The sequence below is a fragment of the Ostrea edulis genome, chromosome 2, assembly GCF_947568905.1.
Source record: "Ostrea edulis chromosome 2, xbOstEdul1.1, whole genome shotgun sequence".
NCBI classification, from domain to species: Eukaryota; Metazoa; Mollusca; class Bivalvia; order Ostreida; family Ostreidae; genus Ostrea; species Ostrea edulis.
Genome location: NC_079165.1, coordinates 58,110,391 through 58,132,309, shown reverse-complemented (window position 1 = coordinate 58,132,309; position 21,919 = coordinate 58,110,391). Strand labels below are relative to the sequence as shown.

At 35.0% G+C, this 21,919-nt stretch overlaps 1 protein-coding gene across 3 annotated transcripts in view; it reads left to right on the top strand.

Moving 5' to 3' along the window:
* Positions 1–21,919, top strand: part of LOC125680343 (transient-receptor-potential-like protein) — a 66,021-nt gene that overhangs the window by 25,563 nt on the left and 18,539 nt on the right. For all 3 annotated transcript variants that reach the window (XM_056154555.1, XM_048919832.2, XM_048919831.2), the window contains one exon: positions 20,054–20,396. In XM_056154555.1, coding sequence (XP_056010530.1) covers positions 20,054–20,396 — 343 coding nt within the window. The remainder of the gene's footprint in view (positions 1–20,053; positions 20,397–21,919) is intronic.

Sequence of the window (21,919 nt, the reverse complement as noted above, 5' to 3'; positions counted from 1 at the left end):
AAAAAGTTCACCAATCATATGTAAACACTGAGTCATTGCATGATATTCCAGGGGTGGTGTCAAAATATGTAATGTATGAACTGTCACAAATTCAATAAATCCGATATAGAGCTCAGTATGCAGATTAAGACAACGGATTTATATATAGTGTATATGTAATGCGCACATTTTGTTTTCATTTTCTTTATCTTTAACGTTTCTAAATAAATTTAAAAAGTTCAAATGTTTGAATAAAAGCATACATATTTTATACTGATAAGAGATAAAGTACATGACTTATCGGACAGTTTCAAGATAGGATCTAACATGTACTTTAAGTGTCATCATCATTTATAAGATTTTTCTGATGAACACTCTCAGAAACAAAATGGACTTTTATTCCCTGAAACATTTTTATAAGTTAAGCTTCAGAGTAGCATAAATTTATTTTAATATAGTAATTCTTACATTTCTGCATGTACATGCACTTGTATTGAATGTAAATGCATATACATGTTTATGTAATACGTGGTACATGTTGATTGGCAATTGCAATCTCAGACATGAGTAACTAAAGCATTATTCTACCTGAATGTATTTTTCTCTATATCAAAAGATGCGATAAGTCGACTATTTTCACCAAAGTATATGTATCTCTGCCGTGTGATCGGTTCTATGCTAAGATCTGCGCTAGGGTTTCAAACTATTCACCGGCAGCATCGATTTTCCGCGCAATTCGGCATTGTGACGTCAAATACAAAGCCCAGCGGCGTATTCAATGTCACAACTATAGCAGCTATTCCCAACATTATTATGACGGAGCGATTTGCTTTGTTGTCAGAAGAGGAATTATTCTGCTTTGGTATAATGATAAAATATATATCCAATGAGTAGGGATGATAGCGTGTTTATTGTCAGCCGAGAGAGAAACTACCCCCCCGGACCTGCCTCTGTTCTTCCGTTGTTGTTGATTGATACGGTTTTAGTAAAAAAAAATTCTGTGTCGTTTTAGTGAAAGGTCGAAAGATTTCAAAATATAATTCTACCCTCTTTTCCGCAGTTGGTTGTAAATAGAAATTATCGTCGGTTTTTAATTAATACGCTTCTGGTGCATGCCGTAAATCGTTAATTGTTTATGGAGTAATACAGTAATTACTATTGATAAGAATATTCATGATATAAACTATATTCAGAAGTAAAATTTTAATAACAAAAGAGTGCACTTTTTTTTTTACTTCGTTGTGCATACCTATGACAGTTTGATTCATGGCATATGCGCGGGAGGTTGTAAAAACACGGACAATTACGGAATCCCAGAAATTGCACATAAAACACGGCAGAGTCATGGACAGATAGATGATTCACAGATACAAAAGTTACGGAAATGCTATAAATCGACTTTGTTGAAGAATTCATATGAAATATGGATTAAAATAAGATGTATTACTTGTATGATGAAAGAAATATACAGTCTCAAGTTCAGTTTGTAAATTTCGCATGTTCATAATGTGATGAAACAATTACAGCGACGTCACAATGCACGGAGACTGTAAATAGCGATGTGCGCGGCTTTCTGCGCATAATCCCAGGAAATTCTGATTCATTAATTTTTCTGGGAGTTATGCCCCTTTTGAACTTAGAATTTAGAGCCTGTATGTACTGTTCTTGTCAGCACAACTTCTTTAAGACCGCTCAGCAGAATTTCGTGAAACTTTGTAGTTAATAAGGACACACTGTGTAGATGTGTATATTCCCAGAAAATTTGGATTAAATAATTTTTCTGGGAGTTATGCCCCTTTTGAATTTAGAATTTAGATCCTGTCTGTCCTGTTCTTCCAGTAATGCATAGCATTACCATTCATTATGTGAGGCATTGTCAAGCGATGTTGGAGTGTTGGGTATATGAGATTGCTCACTTTTGCTTTCCTTCATTCCTACAGTGTGAAAGTTTCAATCAATATTAGATGTTTAGACTATTAATAGTACATGCAATATTTACAGATTTTTATTAAAATTTAGATGTATTGGTCATTGATTTGAAACTACTTATTTTGTGGAAAAGTGGTCACAAACATTTTACACCACAACCATGGCATATTTTGCAATTTATTTTAAGTAACAACATACAATATTCACTTGCATTCTATCTCTTTTCTGCAAAAAAAAATTACGGTATATTACTATATCTGTTTTAGAGTTAGAATATTTTGATAGTTCGATCTTGTTGTTGTAAGTAATAATGTCAAATCAGCTCTTGTGTATTACTAAATGAACATTACTGTAGCAAAGAAGGAGAGAAACATCTTTGGAACAATCGGGTATTAAACCCGGGGCCTTTGCATAACTAGTTAGATTATCTAGCCAAGGATCTCGCTCGAGCTACCCAGAGAAAATGTCAGATTCGTCGTGTATGTCCTTAAGGGAGAATTTTGCTGTACAGCAGATTTTCCGTGGTGGTAATTAGGCTATAATAAGGTGAATTTTCACTTTGTAGCCATCTTTTCGTGGTGGTAATCCTGCTATACAGAGGTTTCTGGGGAGGGAAATGACTATATTGGCACATGTTTTTTTTAAGGGGGGGGGGGATGGCAAGGAGGACAGGCTACTATAACAACACCAGTATTGGAGAGTTGTACTATATATGTCTTGACCTGATAACTCTCTTCTAATTGGTGGAACTTAGCAAGAATTTTCTTTAAATCATTCAAAAAATAACTCGAACCTGAGTCCCTGTGCTCTACATCACCAACACAAAACACCACAATCAGCTTAGATAAACTTTACTAGTTACTGTAGCTTTGATTATTGGATTAATCTATTTGTTTGATGTAAAACTTCATTTATTGGCTGTGCATCTCGTGGCATACAGTGTGGTACTTGCATGCTTGTATAGCATAATGAGTTTTCCTCTGCAGGATTAGCGGAGATTCACGAGCTTTATTAATATGATAAATGACAAAAGCCTTTGTGATGTCCACAACACTTTGAACTACCTTATATTGAGAGGATAATGGTATCAAGTTAGCAGGTTGGCTGAATAAGTCTCCTTAATTAGTGTGCTTAATGTGAGAAGTGACTAAAGTAACATGATAGACTCTGAACAGGTCATACAAGTGCTGTCTAGATTACTAGTTAGAAGTGATTCAGTGGCCTATTGAGAATCAAATTTCCAATTCCAAAGTCATTGTTATGACAAAAGTCTTCATAATAGAACTTAATACTTGTTGTTTTGTGCCAATATCTGCTGTGCTTCTCTTGTTTCAGATAATCTTTGCCATATTGGTAAATGGAATATTACTGTCTGCTTGTAATAACCATGACATTAAGGTTGTGTTGATTGGAGGTATTAAAGGAAATATTGTTTAGTGTATTAGGAAAAAATTTGCACTGCAGAAAACAGATGCATCTTGTTGAACTTGCATATCCAGAATCTTTTGATGTAGATTTGTAATACCTTTGGTCAGCTAGGTCTCACCATTTAGATATTCACCTGTATCTCAAGCTTAGCATGTTTTCTTGCTAGTTAAAGCTGACATGAATTAATAAATATAGTATAATTCTATATGTCCGCCATATTTCTTTGCTAATCCGCCATATTAGTTGGATATTCTATTGTTATATGTATCAGGGTTCGCATGGTATATAAGGGGACGAGTATTGCTACGCTTCATTTCACATCAGTGTCTTCGATTTACCTGTGCGGGTAGCTTCGACAGGTAACACGTACATCTCCGATACTAATTTATAGGACATCAAGAAGAAATGAAATCACGTTTTGAAACACCATGCAGTGCTCAAAATTACAATAAACATATCGTACAGTAGTAAATCATTCTAAAAGCTTTGGATAAATAAATATAGAATGCCTTTTCTTTACGTGAATGTGCGTACATTTGCAATAAATATGTCAAAACTATACAAAAACGCGGAGAAATATTTCATCTATTATCTAGATCTATTGATGAAACGGAATAAGCAAAGGGTATAAAATCTATACCATTCACACTTACTTCAAGCAAAATGCAAATACATAAATGCTACTGTACGTATAAAGAAGACATGGTCATGTACGCTCGTCATGAAAAAGCATCGAATGCGGATGACTATTTACCTGGGTCTACTCGTAATATCTGTAAAGGACCGAGGATGTACAAATGTACGTGTACACTTGTCGAAAATACTCAAAGTAGTAGTAAAACTCCCTTTATTAGCATAATCCATGAAACAAAACGATACACTCCATTTGTATTCCAACAGTAAACAACATTGTCCATTGTACAGACTGCGACACACATAGCCCGTGCCGATCAGCTATCTTCAATCAGGGGAAGTATCAGAGTAGAATAGTTACCCTGTATTGTGCATGAATCCTTATACTGTATGATTTACTTATCAGAGTATTGCAGATTTATAAATCAGGATATCATTTAGGCACATAAATCCTTTGTGCAAAGATAATTTGCATATACAACACTGCATGAGTGTATGGAGAGAGAGAGAGAGAGAGAGAGAGAGAGAGAGAGAGAGAGATTCAAACGATGATCTTGTAATAATCGTGCTCTTATTAAGACAAATGATATCGTTAATTCAATATAAGAGAACAGTAACTCAATATTGCTCTCATTAATTGATAATACAGATTTATTTGATTCATTTAAAGCACGCAATAATTAAAAATTAAACATATCTTTAAATAATGTTATTTTCAATTACTTCATTTTATGCTAATTCGGCGCTCAATAGATCTTATATATCTATGCCATTTTGCTTTATTACATTCTACGTTGAACTCGACGCAAATTGTAGTAATGCAAAATGTAATAATTGAGAGTTTATCATATGCGTAGTTATCAAGCACATAGAATTGTTTTTTTATTTAAACATATTTTATTGAGAAGCTCAACAGGATTGGGCAACAGGCATAGCCTATGTAGGCCCTCCCCCAAATACAAAGGTCAAGTACAAAGTACTTAGAATCAAGGGGAGGGGACAAGAGTGTCTGTCCCCCACTTTTGATAACAATATCCATTTTTTTTCTAATGTTTTCCGCCACACTCAACAATTTTTCAGTTATCTGGTGGCACCCAGTTTTTGTTGGTGGAAGAGAGAAACCAGATACAATGTACCTGGGAAGAGACCACCGACCTTCCGAAAGTAAACTGGGAAACTTTCTCACCAATCGGCGCGAGCGGGTTTCGAACCCGCGCCGACAGAAGTGAGAGGCCGTTATTTTGTAATGCAAGTAAAAAATATATTGGGTGACAACCCCCCCCCCCCCAAACTTGACCCCAGCTTGAAAGTTCTGATATAATAGTAGAAGACACACACCATCCCCAATTAAGAAAATGAAGATATTATGAGGCACTCATAGTAGAGGACTCTAATCACCCCATCCCACCCCCAACGATGGAAGAAAATGAAGTGTAGGGGGAAATTATTGAGGCAGTCAAAGTAAAAGACTCTTTTAACCCTTCACCCCCACTTTAGGACTTTGAACATCTGATAAAACATCTTGGTTTGTTTGGGTTTTTTGTTTTATTTTATTGCTGTTTTCGTTCATCTTTTTTAATTATTATTTTGAATGGCAAGAAATTTTGAAGAATCCAATTTTCCATTTTTTTCATCCTGTAAACCCCCCCCCCCTCCCCCACCCCATGAAAAATGACGATACATGTCTGGTTATTACATGTACATTTTACTTTTCAACACATACATGCATACTAATTGTATGGTGTAGAATTGCACCCTTTACCAAGTTTTCCTTCATTTACAGTGTAAGGAATGGTAAACCAAAATCACAAAACATAATGCATAAAGGCCAAGATAGTTTTAAGCGTAGGAACTTCATTCACGAATACATAAATACATGTATTCAGAAAAATCGCATGCATGCATTGCAGGACTATAGCATGTGTGTTTTAACGTTTCTGTAACATGCCATAATGATTATTTTCATTTCGTAGATCTGGCGCAATGGATATATTCTGAAAATAGACATACCGCTGTACGTCGAAATTTCATATCCAAATGTATTCGATAAGATGTTAGTATTCATAAATCAGTAAAATTCGTGTTGAGGTTTTATTTGATATGATGCAGTGTCAATCTACTGTAATGCATTAGTAGGATATGCAAAAGGCAAGAGTATAAACATTTTCTAGTATCGATATCTATATGATCACGAAAAAACACCATATAATTTGTATCCGGATTCATATGCCGATTTAGATATCAATAAAAACAAAGCTGCATAGTTTGGGGGAGGGGGTTCTAATGAGTCTGATGAAATTAAAAGAAGGAACCCCACATTTGCATTCAAACTAGATGTACTTCAAAATTAATTCATTTCTGCTCTGACTGAAAGCATGATTCTAAATCCGGGAACGAATCTTGCATACAAAATAATTAATAGGAGAACACATAAATTCGGGCTCCTTTGGAATTTAATGAAATGCAAATATGCTCCTTTCTTTCAACACGAATTGATATGTTGTTTCAGGCACGTATACAGGGGGTTGGGGTGGGGCAGGGAGGCTGGCCTGGTCTGCTCTCCCCACTTTTTTGACAATTTACTTTTTCCCGTTATTCTAACATACAAAGTCAGTATTTTCTACATGCAGTTTAAACTGGTATATATATATTTTTTGAATTTGTAATGAATTCAATTATAAGCATCAACTCCTGTAAGTTTTTAATATATTGTCAATAACAAATTTTTAAATAGCTGGAATTTTTGAATGCTTGTAAGCTTACCATTATATCAGTGATCAATTTTCTTTCCTTCTGTGAAATGATATTGTACATCGAAGTAGGACAGTCTCTCTCTCTCTCTCTCTCTCTCTCTCTCTCTCTCTCTCTCTCTCTCTCTCTCTCTCTCCTGTTCAATCAATGAATATGGACATACAGAGACCGTAAATAATTATGTGGTTCCCAATGAAACAATAAAACTATATTTTCGTTTATACATTTCCTTTTATATGTGTCTTTGTGTAATCAACTGTTTATTATGGATTACAAATGTAATACCCGCATTTTTAAACAGATGTATATTTTCGATCATTATTCCCTTATTTGTATATCCAAATTTGTATATGATCATCGATAAATTTTGAATTGAGCACGCAATATATCCAACCAGATGCTCAATGTATATGATTAGATTCCCGGTTTCTATCAACTGCAAAACTTCGACCAGACAAGCATTGAATGCAGGAAAAATTTTCGACTCTGACATCTCCCCAGATTGAAGACACCCTATTTGGCACGGGTGAAGTGTGTCGCAGTCTGTATAATAGAATGACAACGTGTTGTAAAGTTCTAACGAGATACAAATGGAGTTTATCATTTTGTTTCGTGGATTTATCAGAATAAAGAGAATCTAATATTTTCGGTAAGTGCACATCTCCGATACCTGTTGAATAGACGTCCGTATTTGATACGGTGTTTTTTGTGGCGAATATGCCATGTGCATTAGATATCATATGGCATGGACCTGTATTTTGCAAGAATTGATATAAATAATATATTTTATGCTCTTTGCTTATTCCATTCTATCAGTATGTAATTGGCAAATGATTTCTTCGCATTTATTTCATAAGAAACTGCAAATACTTGCTTGCACTTGCAAGTATGCAAGAAAAACTTTTTTGTGCATTTTTTTTCTAAATTATCTAATCTTTCGGAATGTTGCATTGGTATACAATAAATATTTTGTAACTTTGAGCAAAGCATAATGTTTTAAAATGTGATTTTATTTGTTTCGCATTTCCCTATATATTACTATCGGAGATGTGCACTGGTCGAGTCCACCTAGAAAAATCACTCAGGTGTGACATTCACATTTGGGGTATATACGGGTAGAGTAAATTAGGCTACCTGAGAGAAATATGGCGGATAAGATGAAAAAGGTGTACGTATTTATTAATTCATGTCAGCTTTAAGAGAGGATTAGAAAGAAGTCATAATACTATAGAGCTCTCTACTCATTCATAGTTATGTGATATGTTTAATTTTAGGTCACCTGAGTCACTCATCAGGTGACCTATCGCTATCTCAGTCATTGTTAATCGTCCGGTTAGTCGTAAACTTTTGAACATTTTCAACTTCTCTGGAATGGCTAAATCAATTTCAACCTATTTCTAGGTCTGTTTTTGTCTGTCATGCATAGGTCATAAACTTTTGAACATTTTCAACTTCTTCTCACAAATACTGTGAATTTCATGGTCTCTTCCTCCCAGGGGCCAGAGGGATGTGGCCAAAAACCACCAGGATTAATGTAACCTTTAAAGATTTTCTGAACTCTTGGATATCAAGCAGCCAAATCATTAGCATGATTATAATGATCAAAATGTTTACATGTTTTTAATGGATATTACCGGGTAAGCCCTCTACCAAATTTATGATTCATGACCTTAGGGTTCAGGTACCATTTTAGGTTTAAACTAGAAAAACTGTGTTGATTTCCATTCATTAATATAATTTACTTTAATCAATAATCAAAGAAAATATATATGTTGCCACCTTTTAAAGATGTCAGGCATAAAAACAAGTATAATTTTAACATCAGAAAATTACACATTTTCATGAAACAGCATTAAAAAAGTACATGCGTAAGACTGGTTAAAATAACAAAAACTTTAATGTTCACATATCAATATATAAATTATATGAATTAATTGTGGATATCACTTATATCAGGGAATCATACAGTAGAGAAAATGGTCATCATTTGAGTCATTGCCCTTCAAAAGGGCAACAATTAAAAAAATAATTTATTATTCATATAAAATACATATATATTTTTCACTATCAGATAGTTTACTAAATTTTTTATTGTACCCAGTGAATAAAATTTTTACCAAAGATATATTTTTATCATGTGCAAAGTTTGATAAGTTAATGATTTTGCGGAAAGAAAAAAAAATGGCATCATATGGCTCTTGGAATAGATTCAGGGCCAGAGGAAGGGTTCCAAGTTTTTCATAGGATTATATAGGGAAAAATGATACAGCGTGTCAGATTAATATACAAACATCCTCATTTTAAGTGTAGATTCTAGTTTGTTCTTAATAACATGACCCTGGGGGTCAGGATAGGGTCACAAGAGGGTGTAAAGTTTTACATTGGATTATACAAGAATATAAGAAAAATCTTCTGAAGATTCACTCCAGGCTGTGAGTTTTTAGCTCACCTTAGCCAAAGGCTCAAATGAGCTTTTCTGATTGAAATGTGTCCATTGTCTGTCATTGGTGTTGTCGTAAACTTTTCACATTTTCATCTTCTCCGGAACCAAACTTGGCACAAAGTATCCTTGGGTGAAGGGGATTTAAGTTTGTTCAAATGAAGAACCTTGTCCCTTTCAAAGCTGAGGAGATAATTACAAAAATTCAAATATAGGGTGGGGTAATTTAAAAATCTTCTTCTCAAGAACCACTGGGCCAGAAGAGCTGAAACTCATATGAAAGCTTCCTGACATAGTGCAGATTCAAATTTGGTAAAACTATGGTCCCCGGGGGTAGGATGGGGCCGCAATATGGGATAAAAGATTTACGTGCAAATATATAGGGAAAATCTTTAAAAATCTTCTCAAGAACCACTGGGCCAGGAAAGTACAGATTTACATGAAAGCTTCCTGACATAGTGCAAATTCAAGTTTGTTAAAATCATGGCTCCTGGGGGTAGGATGGGGCCACAATAGGGGATCAAAGTTTTACATACAAATATATAGGGAAAATCTTTAAAAATCTTCTTCTCAAGAACCACAGGACTAGAAAGGTTTATATTTGCATGAAAGCTTCCTGACATAGTGTAGATGCAAGTTTGTTAAAACCATGGCCCCCGAGGGTAGGGTGGTGCCACAATAGGGGGTCAAAGATTTTCATAGGAATATATTGGGAAAATCATTAAAAATCTTCTTCTCACGAACGACTTGGCCAGAAAATTTTACATTTACACGAAAGCTTCCTGATATAATGCAGATTTAAGTTTGTTCAAATCATGGCCCCGGAGGTTGGATGGGGCCACTATAGAGGATCAAAGATTTACATAGGAACATACAGGAAAAATCTTTTAAAATCTTCTTCTCAAGAACCACTGGGCCAGAAAAGTTTACATTTACATGAAAGCTTCCTGATATAATGCCGATTTAAGTTTGTTAAAACCATTGCCATCTGGGGTAGGGTGGTGCCACAATAGGGGATCAAAGTTTTACATACAGATATATAGTGGAAATCTTTAAAAATCTTCTCAAGAACCACTGGGCCAGAAAAGTTTACATTTATATGAAAGTTTTCTGACATATAGTACAGTTTCAAATTTGTAAAAATCGATGCCCCCCCCCCCCCTCCCCCCATAGGGGGGGGGGGGTGTTTGGACCAGAATAGGTATCAAAGTTTTACATGCGAATATATAGGGAAAATCTTTAAAGGTGACTCAGGTGAGTGATGTGGCCCATGGACCTCTTGTTAATTGATATGCAAGCATCCTCATATTATGTAGATTCAAATTTATTCAAACATAGCCACTGATGGGGCTGTAATATGGGTTGCAAGTTTCACCTAGGAATATGTAGGGGAAATAATTTTAAAATTATCTTCTCAATTAAAAACTCAGGAACCACTAGGATACAAATTAATATGCAGGCACCCTCATGTAGTGTAGATTCAATTTGTACATATTACAACCTCTTGATTCTGAATGGGGACACAGTAGCTAGGAGTTTCATGAGAAAATTCTTTGAAAATCTGTGAAAAACTACACAGGTACCATTTTTCAGATTGATATGTAAGTATCTTTATAAAGTGTAGATTCAGGTTTGTTCATACCAATAATGTCCATGATGCCAGGTCCAAGGGTGGAGCAATGTTTTCTACAAAGGAATGATATAAGGAAAAATCTTTGAAAATCTTCTGAGGAACCACAATGGTATAACTTGAAATTGATTTGTAAGCATTTTTATGTTGTGTATAGGTTCTAGTCTGTTTACACCATGATCTCTGGTTTCTAATGAAATTGGAAGGGACATAATTGGTATCATAATATTTTACACTAGAAAATGCTGTAATGCAGGTTATCTATGTGGCCTATACACATCTGACCCCCAACTCCCCCCATGTCTCCCAAACACAGAGATATCAGATAACATGTACCTGGTAAATCTTTCCCATTTGGAGATGTAATTATGTAACTATTGGATAAAAACAGATAACTTTTTTCAGAGAAATTAATGTAAAATTCTCATGGGATAAATTTGTTATGAGGCATATAGACTGTTGTATCTGGCATTGATTCACTCAGATTCCAGTCCTCAATGTGTGTTTCAGTTATGTAATTGCTATCAAGCCACTGATACTATAGAAAGCTGATGTCTAAGTATATGTGCGTGTTCACATGCATAAACCAAAATTGTTGTTCAAATTAACTGAAAAAAGATGGCATTAAAAGAAAATTTGTACTTCATTACTATACATGTTTGGTGAAAGCCTCCAAATTTTTGTACATGATTAGTGGTGCATTATTCTTGCAGTAAAATAAAATTCAGTACATGTACATGAAAATTCTCCAACATTTCTTTCTCCAAAATTTTATTCATTTAAATGATATACTTTTGAAATGAAATTGTACCAAAAAAAATAAAACGCTGATATTTCAAACTATTTTTAAAAGAAATTTCCACTAAATATTCCTCAGAAATGCCAAATTTACCTGAAACAGTAGTTCTTTTAAGACTGCATGAGCCCTGATTTATGAATTTTGATGATATTGTTTGTATATACATACAAAACATCTATATTATCCCTTAGACAACATTGATCTCATGGTAAAATGAAGCATACATAAAGCATGTTTTCATTAAATTTTATTTGGTGAATCGGCCGGATCTCTATGTGAGATGCAACATAAAAATATAGGTCAGCAGCCATTTATAATAGAATAGAGAAGACAGAGTGTCAGTTACAAAATGACAATATTGTATCTATTAGAATCTATCTATTGTGTCTATTACAAAAAAAAAAAAAAACTTAGGACATTCCTATTTTCTGTCTATAATTTTTTTTTTTACACCTGTTATTTCAGATATATGAATAACTATTTATGTAATTATCAAAGTAAATCAAATAAAGTCCTTGGGAATAAATGTTGGTTTACAGTGTACGTTTCAGTGATTTTCTTACAAAACTCTTGCCATTCATACTTATAGGATATCTGGTCAACTCTCAGGGATGGCTTTTCTCTACGGACATTGGAGTAATGGAATATTTGATACTAGATCTAATACATGATCTGAAACCAGGCCAAAACCCATTTCCAGTTTAGCAAACCCTAAGTCTTCTATTTTAAATGAATTTATTATTACCTTACGTTCAATAGTAAATTTGATGGTATTTTGAATTTTTATCTTGATGTCAAATGACATATACACAAGGACGGGCCTACATGTTAGTTTACATGTATGTGTGTATAAGCTAACTCATGTAAAATGTTTTCTTTTATGTACGTGTTACTACTTAGTGGTTAACATTGAACGAGAAAGTCTGATTGTTATAGTGGTTTATCTAAAACTGTCATTATTTACTATTAGCAACATAACATCATACAAATTAAGCTTTATGACGTCACAATAGCATTAGCATGATAGAAAAGCACAGCTAATCCATGACACTACGGGCATATATATATATATACAGTAAAATATCTCTATCTCGAAGTCCGAGGGACCACGAAAAAACTTCGAGATATCCGGGGGTTCGAGATATTCAAAATCGATCTTGGATATTTATTTATTTTTTTGAAGGAGGATATTTGATGCATAGTATGGGATTTGCATTATAAACAAAAACCCCGTTGCCGTTTCTTATAGTTTAATACAAGTTGATAAATTAATATTGTGGAATTTCAAAGACAAACATTTCGTTGTTTTTTTTTAAATATATATAAACATCCAATTAAATTCACAATGTGTTTCAAAATTAAGATGATCGTGCCTGGTTGCTTTAAGTTTACTGATGTCCAGGCTCGACTGGGATGTAGTTATTGAGTTGTAATGAAATAACCTATCACATAAGAAACAAAAAAGACGGATTAAAAGAAAAACCAAACTTTTAGATGTTTATTAAATAAATTTTCGTGTTTTCTCTAGCTGTACTAGTTTTAATGATGAAGCGTGTATTATTAAATGCATTATCGTTATTACGAGCATTACCTTCAAGCGTACTTCGACGATTTTGTACGTTTATCTAACCCACATGTTAATGATAGAGCGTGTGTCAATCAAAACACCATCAATGGAATCGGGTGTGTTACTTCGTAATTGGCGGTGAACTTTAGCTGTAATGTTGGAAGGCTACACTAATCACCCAAGCTGTTGAACCATTTATGGCGACCTGGGTCTACTCTGAAAAGGCGAGCGTGGATTAGCGGTCATTAATTATAATTGATGTAGCCACGGGTGTGATTTAACGACGCCAATACCTGGCAGAGCGGAAAATTGACTGGACTTCGAGATAAACCAGGTGAATTTAGGGTATCGGACCTTGAAAATACTTCGACATAAGCGTAGTATTCGAGATTACCGTGTTCGAAATATCAGAAGTTTTTAAAATCATTGATATAGGCAAAACGGCCGGGACCGGCGGTCGACTTCGACTCAGGCGGGGTATTCGAGATAAACCATATTCGAGATACAGATATTTTACTGTATATATAATTATCATTACTACAGTAACTTGATCCAAAGAGTTGGATCACGTTGAGTTGGCAGGCGTGGATCAGCAGATCACATGAGACGCTTTGCGTCGAGTTTGATCTGATGATCTGCACCTGTCAATGAGACGTGATCCAACTCTTCGGATCAAGTTACTGTTACAGTACTAGTAGTATTAGTAATGATAAATTTATGATATACCTTTTTATGTATATTTAAATCCATGTTAAAGTTTATAAGATAATAAATGTATTCCAAATTACCATAAACACAGACATACAGTGAAATTATATTTTGTGTACGCAGCTTTGTTTTTGACTCGGTCAATATTTCCCACAAAAAACGTTGTGTTGATGCCTTGAGACGTCATCAGTTTCAGAGGATACTGATATGGAATCAGAAAACCACAGTATGGTGATCCGGAACATCGGATCACACTCTGTGAAATCAGCAGTATCGAAAACCGGAACATTGATGGTTATATAATAAAACGAATAATAGAATATTTAAAAGATAAGATAAATCAACAGTTCTATTCAAATAAAAAAAAATGAGTTCACAATTATTAAACTAAGAGGAGGACGGTCCAATGACAAATTTTCTGTTGGATAGGTGATGTTGGTAATTTTCTACAATCACAATACATATGTGATTACATGTAATAGTTTTCTATAATTGCTGAATCTCAATACGTTCAATGTTTAGGTGTAGCAGCAAGGTCCTACAATGTTGTCATACATTCCTCTTCAGAGTTAATTTAAACAGTATTTTATTACGAATAACATAATAAGGATTAGGCAGCAGGCAACACCTATATAAGCCTTCCTCTTCACAGTGTCTCCACTACCGAATATACTGAGGTTGGTTTGGGGGTTCCAACTTGGCCATACTTCTCTGTCGCAAATCCATGACGTACCATGAAGTACTATTCATGAATGAAGCCTCGTCTAGTCCTCAAGTCAGTTGATCAGCAGGTTATGTGTGGGACAGTATTTCCATGTGAATATATGGCATAATTCATGAATTTCAGTAATTCTGTTTGACACCAACCTTCTCAACAGTTTCTTGCTAAACAACCAGTGTAGCACGGTTTGTCTGAGAAGTATAGAATATCCATTTCTGGCAATGAATTGTGCAAGGGACTTCCCAATCGTGCAATGATTAATGCTGCCATCAATTCTAATAAGTAATTGTGGAAGTGTTAGTGATTTAAGTGGTGCAATTCCATTCCTTTTGATTCGCTTCTATTGCAGATAAATGCAGCGGCTCTATGATACTTCATACTGGCTTCTGCAAAATATTGTCTGCTCCATATTTTGAGAACCATTTGCTGGATAGACTTCAAGCTTGGTACTGTTTTGTAGGAGAGGAGAAAATTTGTGGTTGGACTGGGAATCAAACCCGGGACCCCTGTATTACTAGTCAGGTGCTCTACATACACAGTAGCTCTACTACATTCCTCCCTCCTTGAATTCATCTTCACTCTTGAAGACACACAACCCAGATTCTTTTCAGATCCTGGCAGGACAACCTGCAGTGCAGGGGTGGTCAATGGCATTCAACTGTAGTATAGAAGAGAAAATGTATGGCTGGACTGGCAGGGACCCCTGCATGACTAGTCAGGTGCTCTAATCACTGAGCTATCTAGACCAATACAGTACACTGGGTGTCCCTTATGAAGTACTTTATTTCTATTGATTTTGAGGTCACAAGGTTAAAGGTCAAGGGTTCATTTACAGTTTTAATAATTGTTTGTAAAATTTTACGGGAATAACAAATTCAGATATGATGAATTTATGGATATAATGAATCAATTTTGTGTTCCATGGAGGTAAAAAAAATGATGAAATTTAGTAATATCATAGCAATTTTTTTTTTAGTACCAAATTCATAGAAATTAATGTTGTTAATGAAATTATGGTCAGTAAAAATTTTCTTTGCACTATCTGGTCTTCAAAATAAGTTTTGTATCAACCACTTCAATAAGCATATCTGGTAGTCCCAACGTGAAGGAAAATAAAAAGGACATTTACTTCCCTTGCGATGTTTTTATGAATTCGTTATATGATACAACAAATTACAGATAAATCAAAAGGTCCCCAGGACTTCGCTATAACTAAGTTTTACTGTATATGTATTCATTGTAACAAAACCTTTCTTTTGGTACCAAGTTTTTGTGTATCGAGTTTTTCTTCTTGTGACCTTTGACCTTGGAGCACTGTATATTTCACAAACACATCTTGTTCAAGGGTCAAGACAGTACTTGGTAAATTGTTATGTTGTCAGATGATAGATCTGATCAACTTCATTTTCACCTGAAAAGCTTTCTGGCTGACCTGATTATTCCAAAAGTAAAATGTGGGATTCTGAATTTTTACATTTTCCTCATAATCTCTCTTTATTTTGACTTCTGCACCATTCAATTTGATGATTTTGAAAATGTATTGTAAATGAATTTTTCATGTACTTCATGAATATCTCAAGACTCTGTTTTTCATTTTTCAAAAATTTGATTTGGCAATTCCCCCCCCCCCCCCCCCCCAATTTTCCTTGTACATCCAAAATCAAAACAGTAAAATGAATTACTTTGGTAAAAACGGATATTGTGCATGTGTTTAAAGTTTTTACAATTTCATGCTGCATTGTCCTTGTTTATAGGTCTATAGGTTTATAGTTCTATAGGTTAGATTCTCTGTTGAGATTTGTATAATTTCTATGGATAAAGAAAGACAACCCCTGACACCTCTGAGCTGCAAACAACGAGAAAGTCTGGGTATAGTAGGTCATGGCATACCTGTAAGCTAGATATATTCTTAATTTCTGAGGGATCGTCCCCAGCTTCTTCAAATCAGAAATTCTTGAAAACAGTTGAGATACACTCAACAATGATGATTAAATGATTGTTTCTACAAAGCTATATACACAAGAAACTGGTACGTGTATTATAAAGATAACTTAGATAGACCCTGTGTTTCATTTGGGAGACTTTATAAATGACATATTATAATCATATTTATGCCCCCCCCCTTCAAAGAAGAGCTAGGGCATATTGGTTTGCACCTGTCGGTCGGTCAGTAGACCTCATGTTGTCCGCTCAATATCTTGAGAACCATTCACTTGATGATAATGATATTTCATATGTGGGTTAGTTATGAGTAGAAGAGGACCCCTATTGTTTTTCAGGTCAAAAGGTCAAAGGTCAATCTAGTTTGGCCATAGGAATATAATGTCCGCTCAATATCATGAGAACCCTTTGCTTGAAAGACATCAAACTTGGCACACTGGTACATCCTAAGGAGTAGATGACTGCTGTTGATCTTATGGGCATAGGTCAAGGGTCAAACTGGGCATAGGAATGTACTGACCATTCAATATCTGGAGAACTCTTTGCTTGACAGACATCAAACTTGGTACACCAGTACATCTTCAGAAGAAGATGACCCCTATTGATTCTGAGGTCACATGGTCAAAGGTCAAGGGTCAAACTGGACATAGGAATATACTGTCCGTTCAATATCTTGAGAACCCTTTGCTTGACAGACATCAAACTTGGTACACTGGTACATCTTCAGGAGAAGATGACCCCTATTGATTTTGAGGTCACATGGTCAAAGGTCAAGGGTCAAAATGGACATTGGAATATACTGTCCATTCAATATCTTGAGAACCCTTTGCTTGACAGACATCAAACTTAGTATACTGGTACATCTTCAGGAGAAGATGACCCATATTGATTTTGAGGTCAAAAGTCAATTGTTGAACTGGACATAGTAAGATATTGTGTCCTATATTTTAAGAATTATTTGCTTGATTGACACCAAACTTGGTACACTCAATATCTTGAGAACCATTCATTTCATCATATTGATATTTCATATATGGGTTGTTTACAAGAAGAAGAGAACCCCTATTGATTTTCATGTCAAAAGGTCAAGGGTCAATCTACTTTGGACATAGGAAGACACTGTCCACTCAATATCTTGAGAGCCCCTTTGCTTGACAGACATCAAACTTGGTACACTGGTATATCTTATGGAGAAGATGACCCCTATTGATTTTGAAGTCACTAGGTCAAAGGTCAAGGGTTAAACTGGACATAGAAATATATTGTCTCCTATATTTTAAGAATCATTTACTTGATTGTCACCAAACTTGGTACACTGGTACTGCATAAAGAGTAGATTACCCCTATTGATTTTTAGTTCACGTGGTCAATCCTTTCTGGACATCTAGGAAGATATTGTCTGCTCAATATTTCGAAATGGTTAATTGGCACTACTATCATTTAAATGATGTATGTGTATAACCCATTTTAATTTTGCACCATGGGGGGCATAGATGTTTTACAAACATTTCTTTTTTGTTGTTGTTAATAATCTGACCTTACCAACACTTTTCAAGAACTGTGGAAGCTCATATTGGGCATGAAGGTTGTTTATGAATGGACTATGATACAAGATCATTTGGTAACAAACTCAAGTGCACCAATAAAAACGTTAGAAACATTGCTAACGAGAGACATTGAGTCATTACTTAAAATCAAGTACATTTGATTAAGATGAAATTTTGAAATATCAGTCCATGCAGCTGTAATATTGGATGTAATGATGGCCACAAAAAACCAACAGCATCCAATTCACAAAGTTTGAGAGGGGTACTCTTGCATCATTAACATGGCACTAATTTTTGGGCCACTTACTTCAGTTTGTAGATGATCTCTCTACATCAAGAACACATTCCATAAAAACAAAAATATGTATATAAAAACCTGTAAACATCTGCTGGTTCTCCATTGGGGGCCGGATGACTAGTTTCCTTTCCTTCTGTTTGTGTCTGTCATAACTTTTTCTGCACTGTTTTCACCATCAGGGGCGTAGCTTCATTAGGCCCGATTTTTCAAATGTTACACTTTCCCCCCATAAAATTTTGAACAAAATATATACATGTATATTTCTAGTTGTTAAAATCATAAACAAAATTATTATTCCGTTAAACGTTTTCTTTTTACTATACATTCTACATGTCATCAATGTGCTTGTCTTTAGTTGATAGAAAATTAAACAAATCAAGTGTGTAATTGATGTTTTCTTTCATGGATAAGTTTATCAACCACCAAAATTTGAATTGTAAATCTGTATCGAATGAAGACAGTACCACAAATAAACCCAACAAGGAAAGTAAAGTGCCTACCTATTCAGATTATGAAAACATTACGTCTGAATCAAAAAACCAGATTCCAGATAATTGCAAAGGAGAAATTCTTAAATCAGAATTGCATCAATGTAAGGACATTGATTGATTGATTGAATATTGTTTTACGTCCTTCTCGAGAATATTTCACTCATATGGAGACGTCACCACTGCCGGTGAAGGGCTGCAAAATTTAGGCCTATGCTTGGCGCTTATGGCCATTGAGCAGGGAGGGATCTTGATCTTGATCGTGCCACACCTGCTGTGACACAGGATCTTGGTTTTTGCGGTCTTATCCGAAGGACCGCCCCATTTAGTCGCCTCTTATGACAAGCAAGGGGAGGGGGGGGGGGGCTACTTTGAATTTTCATCAAATTTGAAAGTGAATTAGTATACAAAACATTAAAACAAATCTGCGGGTCTTTGAAAAGTTGTTGTAAAATGAAATATTTTGGTTTTTTAAAAATCCTGCATAATCATGGTAATAGTATTCGGTTAATGTTGTATTTTTAAAACGACCAGTTACGCTGTATCATTTAATTCCTGCACTGCATAACCTGATATTAATATGTATAATAGTGTCACCGTTGGACCGAGCGAAGTATGAAGTGATAATTAGTAAAATATGGTAAATCAAAACTAGAAATATTATCTCACTTTTATATAAATGTATATTAAATATGCCCAGTAACATCTAATTGTGAAAGACTTTTTGTCTTGGCTTTCATATGAAACTGGAAAAGGGTCCGTTAAGGCTTGAGGGGATGCCAAAGCATGTGATGAGTTACCTTTAGAAACAAATTTTTCTTTGTTCAGTTAAAGATCTTTGAAAAGTTGTATGATATTTTATGTCTATTGCAATTATCTTAATGCTCAGAGCAGTGCAAATGAGTCCTTATTTCTAAAAAATTTCTCATAGCTACCCCTCCTGCACCCACCTCACCCCCTTGTCGCTTCAGTGAAACCTTCGATTGTATTCCTTTGCCTACACATTCAAATAGTCCTAGCTATATGCCTCTTTCCATGCTTTGATTAAATAGAAAGCTGAAATGTGGTACAGTATGTGTGTGTTTTGCGAATGTATGCTTACAAATCAAGTTCATCACTAATTTTTTTTTTTAGATTTATGGAACTTTGTCATGAATTATTCTGCAACAATTACAGAAATCTCATTACTTTTAGTTTGTGTCCCACCCTCATTGTCAGCAGCTGTTGACCTCGATCTGGTATGAGGGTCTCCCAGGATGGAGGAAGAGGAATGGCTTGACCAAGTTCCTGCTGTGCATGGGGCTGATCCTGATTGTACCTTTCATGGCTGTGTACTACCTTATTTTTCCTCGTAGTAAGATTGGACAGCTCCTACGTAGTCCCTTCATGAAATTTCTCTACCACAGTGCTTCATTTGGCGTGTTCCTGATCCTCCTGATTCTGTGCTCTACCAATATCAGTAATCCCAATGACAGAGGAAACATTCGGGGACCTCCACCATCGGAACTGGAGTGGCTGATTTTTTTATGGGTTACAGGTAATGCATGGGATGGCAACAATGTTAACCAGTTAACTGATAATGCTAAGTGGTTTAGAAAATTTACAATCTAATTGAAATACAGATCTCTCAAAAAGTGTACAGCACAAGTGCAGTAGCTATTTGAGAGATCTGTAGTTTGGGGTTTATGACAAATCAACAAAAGACAACTCATCGGAAAAAAATTCATTGATACGACAACTCATCGATACGACAACTCGTTGATAGGACAATTCATCGAATGGACATCTCATAGATACGACAATTTATCAACACCCATCGAAATTAGTCAAAATAGATATGGGAATGATAATTTTGTTTATGTTTTTTTTTTACTCACTTAACACAATATTCAGTGTTCAATGAGAAATATGTGCCAAGCCCTCAATGTATTTTAGATAATTTCCATTTTCTACCCTTGAAAAAAGTGAAGATGCTATAGTATAAATGTTTTTTGTTTCTTGTATAATTTCGTTCTTGCGGGGAAGATCGATCTATATGTAAATGTCGGGGTGTGATACACTTACGACGCATGAGAAGGTCTATGCCACCCTTCTAAAAAGTTGTGCTGGGGTCATTGGCTAAAATGCGTATATATAGGTTCCAGTGCTCAATGGAGTAACGGGGTTGTTAGTTTGCCATATTTAAAACTACTTTTGTAATGACCGATGAAGGGTGTCTCGGGTGACAGTGATGAAATACAACAAAACAATGAAAAGTGTTCAAATCTTTTCTCTCTCTTTCTCTCTCTATTTTATTATTATTCAATGCAAGTGACGTCGATGAGTTGTCGTCATCCATGACTTGTCTTTCTATGACTTGTCGCGTTGGTGAGTTTTACTTTCGATTAGTTGACTTTTGGTGAGTTGTAGCCTTCGGTGAGTTGTCGTTTGATGAGTTGTAGCCTTCGGTGAGTTGTCGTTTGATGAGTTGTCCGTTACCGCTGTATTTCAATCAGATTAGAAAATTTATATCATATTAACTGAGGTTTTCTTTTATTATACAAAAACTTCAAAAATACATATTCATGTATAAAACAAAAACAGGGGTAAATTATTTAAAAGTCTAGATGATATTTTGAAAATTAATGACTGATTCATCCTGACATCTTAAAATAAACTCTCCTGTAAGTATGATTATGAGTTTTGATACCTCCTTTGCTGTTCCCAGTCAGGCTCAATCATGCCTGCATAAAATAGATAAATTACTGGGCAGTGTTACACTGATCATTGTGTTAATAACAATTTAGAAACTCCATACTAGTGGACATAATTTTTACATTCATAATCAAAATGACACCCCAACATCTCATGCATGGAAATACATAAATGAGATAGACATGTAAAGGTTGCAAAATGACAGCTGACTTTCATGTCCTGTAAAATCTTCAGTGTTTTCTGAATAAATTTTCTCCACTGCAGGAACTCTCATAAACAAACTACTAAATGTTTGTTTTCATCTGTTGTGGACCAAAGTATTTTTTAACCAAAACTCGAATCCCGATATTAATTGATATAAAAGAT